This window comes from Geospiza fortis, unplaced genomic scaffold (assembly GCF_000277835.1).
Source record: "Geospiza fortis unplaced genomic scaffold, GeoFor_1.0 scaffold130, whole genome shotgun sequence".
NCBI lineage: Eukaryota > Metazoa > Chordata > Aves > Passeriformes > Thraupidae > Geospiza > Geospiza fortis.
This window is the reverse complement of record NW_005054300.1, coordinates 5580055-5589358: the sequence shown is the minus strand read 5'-3', so window position 1 is coordinate 5589358 and position 9304 is coordinate 5580055. Positions and strand designations below refer to the sequence as shown.

The following is a 9304-nucleotide window of genomic DNA, read 5'->3' as shown; positions in this document are numbered from 1 at the left end:
TGGTCCGCCCGGGGGGGAGGGGGGGTGCCCCGCCGCCGCCGAGCGGCTGGGCAGGGAGGGAGACAGGGAAGAGGAGCAGTTTAAAACCCAGGAGACAGAAGTTGCCTGGCTGTAAAAAGCCGGAGCCGAGGGGGACCCCACCTTTCCCGGGACGCAAAATAACGTGCGAGGGACTCCGGCTGCGAGGCAGAGAGTACCGAGACTTCAAGGAGATACGCAGGGTTATCTTAAAGCAGCTTTAATTTCTGTCCCCCCCCCGACCTCTAATTACACTGTGGATACCCCCGTCCCTCTACTCCGTTTTCCCCCCCTACATTGCTTCATGCAAAAAAATAAAGCAGAATTTAAAAAAAGGATAAGAAACCCTGCAAAAGCCCTTAGTAAAAAGCGCAGGTTTTGATTCAGCTTAAAAGTGTCAGACTTTAGCATCGCTGGTTTGTATCGGCAGAGACAGAAGTGACATGAATAGATTAAACGTCCCGGGCAGAGCTTGTGCAACACCCGCATACCAGCAGGCACGCGTCGCTGGGAGCGGTGCGCCTCCAAAACCGGGGTGAAGCCCCCCTTCCCCCTGAGATTACAGGGGCAGAAGCTTTGTTTAAAATGCCCTTTAAGCTACTTTTAAAAATTATTGTTATTTTCCTGGAAGCTTGGGGGGGAAAAAATGGAGTTTCCAGCTGAAAAGTGAAGGGAGCGGAGCACTGGGATTGTGCAGTTGTATAAAAACATAGCTGTAATATTTTGGAGTATGAGATGGAGACCAAATAGCAGCATGGCTAATGACCTCTCCTCCACATGGTACCCTCATCAGAGCTGGGGAGAGAATCCTGCTGCATTATCCAAAACCCTTCTATAGGAAACACACATGCACAGGCAGAAGCAGAGGGAGAGAGATGACATTGTCAAGGGGAGATATCTCTATAAAGCTGGCTTTGGGAGAGCAGCGGCTTTTGCTTTTATTGTGGTTTTCTGTTGTTGTTTAAGACAGGAGGAAATCTTCCCATTTGACGTGGGGGTGGTGGGGGGTAGCCCCAGCCTTCTGATGTTGAAAGGAGCGATCTCCTAACATTTGCTCAGAATACATCTTTATAAATGTCAGGGAGCAGCGAAACTTTCCAGACTTAAAAGAGAGATTTGAGACAAGGGGGGAAAAAGACTTCTGTGCCAGCTCGCGAGCCGGGGCTGAGGGGGGAGCAGGTTTGGCCGCTCGTGAAAATCATTGAAAGCCCAGGAGCAGCAGTGTCGCGTCTGGAGAGGATGGGCTCAGCTGCGGCTCTGGGACTAAAGGGCTCGGTGTTCTGGGGCTAGGGATGACCCTGTGCTGGCAGCAAACAGCTGAGCGGGGATGAGAGCTGTGTTTGCATGGGTAGCACGTTGATATCCTTGGGTTGTTATACTTCTAAATACCTGCACTGAGGTATGGTTTTCTTGTAATTCTTATGCCTCATAGTTCCACCATCTCTGTGAACTTTGTGTTTGAAGAACTTAATAAGTGGGGTACTTGGGAGCAAATAAAGAGCCTGAGACCCAGAGGACAGGCAGCTGTTGAAACTGTTGGGGTGTGTGCCCAGGGCAGCTGGAGCAGTAGTGTGCTCCTGCAGAGGTGAGAGAGGTGTGGGATGAAAGCATCAGCTCCTTGAGAGGACAACAGAGCACTGTCCTGTATGTCCCACCTTGATCCCCTCCAGCTCCCAGCCTTGATGCCTATCTCAAGGTACCCCAGTCCCAGTCAGGACCCACTGAGTCCTGGAGGGGTTTCTGGGGTCACCAAGCCCTGTTCTACTCCCGAGCTACCAGCACCTCTGCTTAGGGCATGTCTGGAGAGGGCACAGCTCTGTACAGGGCTCTGGTCACTGTGTCCCCAAGCTTAATGCTCCTTCTCCTGGAGAGACTTTGATGGCACAGGAGGCACCGCCACGGTCCTGGCTCCTGGCCTCCCGTAAAGCCCAGCTGGAGGCCAGCGATCTCAGCTCAGCCCACTTGCCCCGCTGAGGAGTAGAGATTATAATGGTGTGTTGTATATTTTTTAATTTCCTAAAGGTAACTGTTCAGTCCCCACCTAATTTTACACAGCATGTGAGGGAGCAAAGCCTGGTGACAGATCAGCTCAGCCGGCGGCTTGTCCGTACCTACCAGCTGTACAGCCGGACCAGCGGGAAACATGTGCAGATCTTGGACAACAAGAAAATCAATGCGATGGCAGAGGATGGGGATGTGCACGGTAAGGACACACGATGGGGGGAGCTGGGGAGGTGTTCTCAGCCCAGCGTGGCGATTGATGATTTCCGTCCTGTTTGTTAGCCAGAAATCGTTAAAATCGTTTGGCTTGTGGGGGCTTGTAAAAGGAGAACATAGGGGTCAGTAATCAGCAGCTGCGTGATTCAAGGTGAGGGCAGGTTCCCTGTGCCAAGGGAGGGGGACCAGTTCTTGAAGGATAGGCTCTGCTTCTTCCTTTTTAATTCTTGGTTTGCACCTGACTCAGAGGGCTTGGGGCTGTGGCATCCTGAGCATCATAAGGCATTTTATCCCAGCTCTTTGCAGGGATGGGAATCCCTGAGACTTGCTTTTGAAACAGAAATGTAAATTTGAAAAAGAAGAGGCAGGGAGGAGAAAGGAATGACTGCTTTGGAAGCCTTCCCTGATCTAGGACCGTCTAAAGTGGCATTTTCCTGTCCCATCCCTTCCTTCTCTAAACAAATCACAGGGAAAGGGTCAGTGAGGCAGTCAGCTGCAGGCAAAGATGCTGCGGTGTCTCCAGAGACAAAGCAAGGACTCTGCAAGCGTGAGAGCCTGCGCTCTGCCACGGCCTCTCTGCATCACCCTGGCACCCCCTCCCCAAAACCTCCACCTTCTCTGGGCCAAGGGGACCAGTCCCTCCACTGGGGACTCTCGAAGCCCAAATACTTTGATCGTGTGAGCTCCTGACATGCTGGGATGGTCGGATGCAGCGCCGGGGTCAGTGGGGCCAGCGAGCCCCGGCACTGCCGCGGGGCCGGCTGCGGGAGGCCTGGTCCTGCAGCCGGGGCAGGGAAGCGCCTGTGTTCCTGTGTGCTGCACGCAGGTATCACAACTGATCCTCTTTGGTATTAGCTGCATTTTCCTTTTCTTCCTTGCGTAGTAGAAACAATTTTTTTCTTTGCCTTTCTGGTTTTTGGGGGCTATTTCTTCATTTTGCTTTGGCTGAAAATTTCATGGTGGACATTATCAGTACAAGCACAGTGCAGGTTCCATGTGATGCTCCATACATCCAGAATTAATCTTGCAAATGAGTTATTCCCATCCTGGAGCAGCTCTAACTTGAAAGGGCAGTAGCTAATTTCCGAAGCAAAAAAAAAAGAAAATCCCATCTTGTTTTAGACCTCTAACGCCTGGATTTTAAAAAACAGTTAGTGCATATTTAAATAACAACCAGGTTTAAATACGGCCAGAAGGAGGGGACTGGTGGTGGCTTGAAAAACTCTATTAAAATGTAATAAAAAAAGGTTAAGCATTTGAAGAGCTAAGGAGGAAAATGAAGACTGATCTAAACCAGAAAGAGAACAAGCAGTTTTTCAGATGTAAAGTTTTAAAAGAGTTGCAAGTCTGTAAATGTTAAAATAGAGGTTCAGGATTGTTCTGTATGAATCTCTAGGGAGGCCCCCATGTCTGGAAGAACTATTAAAACGCTTCTTACTTTCACCTTTTTTAACATTTCCTGAATACTTTCTCCTCTTCGCAGTCCAGTTGGGGGATCAAGTGTGTCTCGCTGCATTTTTTCAGCATTTACGTAGCCACTTTCGCTTCAAAGTTTGAGCATGAAACATAATTTTACTGGGATAAATCTGTCACTTAAATGAAAGAATAGAGTTGAAAACGTTAAGCCTCCCCCCTTCCCCAAAAGAGGAAGGGGAAAAAAAAAGGAATCCCCCCCAATGTTATTTAGAAATACACTTTTGTAGCAAAGATCCCCCCTCCTCAAGCCCTTCTTTCTGCTTTTTCCTTTTTTTTTTTTGTCTCATTTTTGGGGGTGGGCATGTAAAAGGGGTTGATTTATTTTTGCAGATGACCCCTTTCCCCACACTGACATTTTTACAGCCGACTTAACATCGAGTCTGGTGTTTTCAGTTATTTGTCTTAATTGTCAATATTTGATTGACTTTTTTTAATTCTAAGGGAAGGCAGGAGGCTGGTGCAGCCCAGCTCGTCCCTCCCAGGCTGTGCTTGCCACCAAGAAAACCACTGCCAGCCGCAGCTTGGACTCGACCCCACGAGTGGCTGGAGACACCAGCACAGCTCTCTGCCCACTTGCTGGTTTTTGTCTGTGCCCAGGGTTTTCTGTGGGCTGGGGCTGGAGTTTGCAGGGTTCACGCGTTGCCTGCAAGGGTCTAGGGGTGCGAGTCCCTGGGGCCAGGTTGTCTTCATCCTCTGTGGATAAGGGGTCTGGAGCGACACATGGGCTGGGCTCGTGCAGGCCAGCAAACCCGTCTGGGGCTGTAAATCACAGCTGCCCTTTGGGGGAAAAAAAAAAAGGAGAAAAGTCCAAAAGAGAAGCAATGTGCATCTTTAAAGCAGGGTTTTGTGCTCACTGGGGCCAAGGCCTCCACACTCCCTCCCTCTATCCCTCTTCATGCCTCCCTTCCTCCCTCCCTCACAGCTCTTTCTATCTCTCAGAGAGAAAAATCAATTCTCCTCAAACCTTTTACTGCCTCCAAGATCAATTCCACCCCTTTCCCCAATATAGATAAATAGGGGGTCACTGTCTCAGTGCTTTGTTTGCAGAGTGCCATCGCTCCCGTGGGTGGTTTTGGGGATGCTATGCACTTGTCAGGCTCTGGGCATTGATCAGCACAGCCTGGAGTTCACTCTTGCCAAATTTCTTGTCTCTGAGTTCAGTCTGTGCCTGCCTAGGAGTAGGGGGATGTGAGTGCATGGTAGCCTGGGAACAAGAGATGCTGCAGGGTGATATTGAGGAGGGGGTGCAGGGAGAGGGTGCCTGCATGCCCATCAAGATTGGCCTGTCTAACAGCACCAAATCAGTTGGCCCCAGCAAATTTGGGGATGACCTTTCCATTGGTCAGCTCAGCAGCTGCCAGTACTGCCTGCTTGCTGTCCCCACCCTTGGTGCCATTGACCTCAGTAGCATCTGTCATAAGATGCAGAGCTGAGGCACTGCAGAGACAGAAGGACATTTGCCCCTAGCCCAGATTGTGATTTAGGCTCAGTTTAACTTGTGTGTGCACCTGCAGCCTCCTTCTGCCATTCAAAGCATCCTCCTGCAGAGCCACATCACTGCCCTCGCTGGGGCTCGCTGGAGGCTGAGCATCCTGGGGTAGAGATGTGCAAGCTGCAGTGAGCTGCAGTCCTGAGAAACTGAGCAGCCCTTGTGCAGGAATCAGAGAGCAAAAATAAGGCATCAACAGACTTAAAACCCATAATGAGAGTGTAGGCTTGGAACCTTTGTGGCCTGTCCTCTAATTGCCTTGCTGGATAGCACTTACAGTACTGTGGGCTGATGCTGGCCAAGAGGTGATGGGACAGTCACAGCGGGCTTTTCAGCATCGTGGGGAGCTCTTTGGTGCTTGGCACAGCACAGAGCTTTTGAGGTGCAAACAGGTAGCCACCATTCCCAGCGGGGCTTGCTCTGGGGACAGCAGCTGCAGGAGCAGGAAGAAGGATGTCCTGTCCCCATCCTCCCCCTTCCCTGGGAATGGATGGGCTTTGGGGCTTGGGTTCCCAGGGTGAAGGCAGGGAGGGAAGGTGACAGGTCTATTTATAGGCAGCCCATCGACCCAGCAATTTGCATAGCTCCTTCGGAAGTCGATCGATGCCTCCATTAAAAAACTGAGACCAAATCAATACGCCCTCTCGACTCGTGCAAAGGTGAAAGGCATTAAAAGGGTGCCTGTCCCCTTCACGCCTCCCCTGCCAGCTGCAAAGTCACTGCTCCTCCTGCAGTCCTGGCCTGGCAGAGGGACACGGAGCAGTGTCCCCTGGGCTGGGGACAGCTGGCAGCACACTGTGCACTTCCAGAAGGTGCTGTCTGGCTCTTGCCCACAGGCACACCCAGACTTGCCTCAGCTTGCAGGGCAGCTGCCTTGTTCTCTGCCAACCAGCGTGTGCCCTGCTCACTGCCCTGCATCCATCTGGGGCACCTCTGTGACACCTGAACCACTGAGCCCTGTGGAGCTGGGTAAAACAGAGCTACTCCCCGTCCAGCACAGCTCAAGGTGGCAGAGGGACATGTCCAAGGTCATGCAGGGACATAGGGGCAAGTTAAGGGGGAAGGGGGGACAGGCTGTATCTTAACCTCATGTGCTGATTTTAGGGATCTCTGGCCCAACTGCCAGAGATCAGGTGCCTGCAGTGCCCAGCATCAGGGTGCATTGCTGGGGCCTCCTTGCCTGTGCCAGCCCTATCCCACAGCCCCTCTGACCTCCCTCCCTCTCTCCCCAGCCAAGCTCATCGTGGAGACAGACACCTTTGGGAGCCGCGTGCGTATCAAGGGGGCAGCCACAGGTTTCTACATCTGCATGAACAAGAAGGGGAAGCTGATTGGCAAGGTAGGGTGCAGGGGTATGGGCAGGGCAGGGCACTGCTGGGGACACGAGTGGGGACTGCCTGGAGATGAGCTCTGCCTTTTAGGAGCAGGGGAAAAGCCATCCTGCAGCCTGAGGGGGAGCAAGAGAGGTGGGCGGGTGCCGTGTGGGGCACATTCCTTCTATCTCTCGGAACAAATAGGCGGATTGCTGCTCTATTCTCCACGATTACATGGTACAAGTGCCAGGAATGTTAAGATGCTCCATGGGGCTGGCCCCAAGGCCAGACCCCACCACCCGCTGGTTTGTCATGCAGCTTCTGTGCCTTGTGCCCCTTCCCGTGGTGGGGGGGCTGGACATGCCAAATCCGTCCAGACCAGTGATTATCTGCAAGGATTTTCCACGGCAGCTGCTTCCTGGGGGCTGCCCCATGTGGGTCCCTCTCTAGTCCTGCTACTGCCCATCATGGGGGGGAGCTCAGTTCCTGGCTACCCCCTGCTCCCCCCACCACCTGATCTGTGGGCACCATCACCACTGACCTCATGTCACTCCTCCTGCCACTCAATGCTCCTTGATGCCCCTCCTCTATTAAAGACCCCAGGGGAACAGGATGGGTGGGTGAATTGGGATGGAGAGTTCACTTATGGTTACATCCAGGCACAGATGGAGGCTAAAGTTCCCTCGTGGCTGTGGGGGAAGTTAAGGGTGGGATGTTCCCCCATGGATGTGGTGGAAGTTAAGGCTGGGATGTTCCCCTATGGACATGGTGAAAGTTAAGGCTGGGACCAGCTGGACTGGTACAAAAGCAGCAGCGAGCAGTGCTTGTATCTCAATGCCTTCTCCCTGCAGCTTGTTAGGGAAAAGCACATATTGGGCAATTCTGACTTGTGGGAGAAGTGAGCCTTTGGCTGCCCCCAAGTTCTGCAGCCAGCAGTCAGCGCAGGGTGGGGCAGTGAGAAGCAGCCCTCCGAGAGAGTGCCTGTTGCTTAAATCTCTGCTCCTGTCCCCTTGTCAGAGCAATGGCAAAGGCAAGGACTGTGTCTTCACGGAGATCGTGCTGGAGAACAACTACACGGCGCTGCAGAACGCCAAGTACGAGGGCTGGTACATGGCCTTCACCCGCAAGGGCCGCCCCCGCAAGGGCTCCAAGACCCGGCAGCACCAGCGGGAGGTGCATTTCATGAAGAGGCTTCCCAAGGGCCACCAGACCACCGAGCCCCACAGACGCTTTGAGTTCCTCAACTACCCCTTCAACCGGAGAAGTAAAAGGACTAGAAACTCCCGAGCGGGCCCTTGATGTGCCTGCCCCGCCTCCTCTGCCTGCATCTCTCCTGGAGGATGCTCCTCTGAGCTTGGTGGACTATATGTAGAGACTTTCCCATATGGGTATTAAGGAAAACAAAAAAAAAAAGGGAGGGGGGAGGATAAAAAAAATTACCTGCTCTAGTTGTTGGTACTTTTGGGGGGGTGTTTGGTTTTTACAAAAAAAGGAAAAAAACAAGAGGAAAAAAATGAGAGAGGCTCTATTTTTGTACTCCAGCTTTAAAAGTAATGAAACATTCAAAGACTGGTGAAGGGAGAAGAGCCCTTCACTTAGAAATGTTCTAGTCTGTTTGGGGTTGCGCTTTATTTTGTAATTTTTTTTTTTTTTTGTAGCTCTAGAGGGAAAGGAATTAAAAAATCATGTTTAAAACAAACAAGCAAAAAACCATAGAAATCCAAATCTGGAAGCGATGTGCTACTTAAATGAACTGAACTAATGCTATGCTTGCTGGAGAAGCTGGAAAACAGCTGAGAGGAGGGGATTTGTTCTGGAGGTGGTTGGAGGCCTCCTAGGCGGTTTTTGCAGCCTGGGTGATGTGGGGACACTGCCAGTGGGGGCTGACTGTGACGCCTGGGGTGAGGACCACTGGATGCTTTCTTTCCTTGGATGTGCCTACTTCTCTGGCTGAGCAAGGGGTTGCTGGAAGTCACATCTTTCTGAGAATGCTGCTGGCTTCCCAACTCTCAACGTACTTTTTTTCTCAGGAGGGGACAGGGGTGATGGATTCCCCAGAGAAAGTCCTGAACTGACTTGGTACCTCTTACCCACGGGAGCATCTTTGGCATTTGGTTTGTTTTAAAGTACTAAGGTACAGCTGCTGTGGAGCGGGCTGATAACTGGTATTATTTTTTTCCCCATGTGGAAAATGTGAACTTCTCACCAAAAATTGATATTTTTTTCTGTCTATATTTTTTTATGAGATGCAAGTTTTCATCCATAAAATTAAACAAAGTTTACAAATTATTGTGGAGCCATTTCAGGCTGTTTTGTTGTGATATTCAGTATCTTGTCATAATAGTTGGTGCTTCCATTGCTAACCATCTCCTACAGGTTTCTGATCAGAAATACTGCTACCCTTGCCCCCCCAGGAAAGGAGGGGGTTTCTTTCAAAATTTCTCTATTGACAGAAGTCCAATTTTATATTAAGAAGAAAAAAAGAAACAAACCAAAGGAAACATTTAATCTCTTGAGTGAACATCCTCAGCCAGCCCTGCTCTGCACATGCTGCCCTGGGACTGTGACTCTCTCCAGAGGGTTAAACCAATTATTCTTCATGGGGAGGGCAAACAAAGACACTGGATAGGAGCCAGAACCAGGGGTGACTTTTCATCCAATCTTTTTTGATTGTTTGAGGTTTTTCCTGTTTCCTTGAGGATTTTTGTTTTGTTTCGGTTGTGTACAAATTGAATATGAAATGACTGAAATATTTATTTAATATGTGCATTAAAAGTTTGTATTAGTCTAA

At 50.8% G+C, this 9304-nt stretch overlaps 1 protein-coding gene across 1 annotated transcript; it reads left to right on the top strand.

Annotated features, from left to right (window-relative positions):
• The first annotated feature begins 1990 nt into the window (after positions 1-1990).
• Positions 1991-9304, top strand: FGF8 (fibroblast growth factor 8). Its single transcript, XM_031062936.1, has 3 exons — positions 1991-2221; positions 6433-6539; positions 7531-9304. The coding sequence occupies exons 1-3, from the start codon at positions 2008-2010 to the stop codon at positions 7810-7812; spliced, it is 603 nt and encodes a 200-aa protein (XP_030918796.1). The 5' UTR covers positions 1991-2007; the 3' UTR covers positions 7813-9304.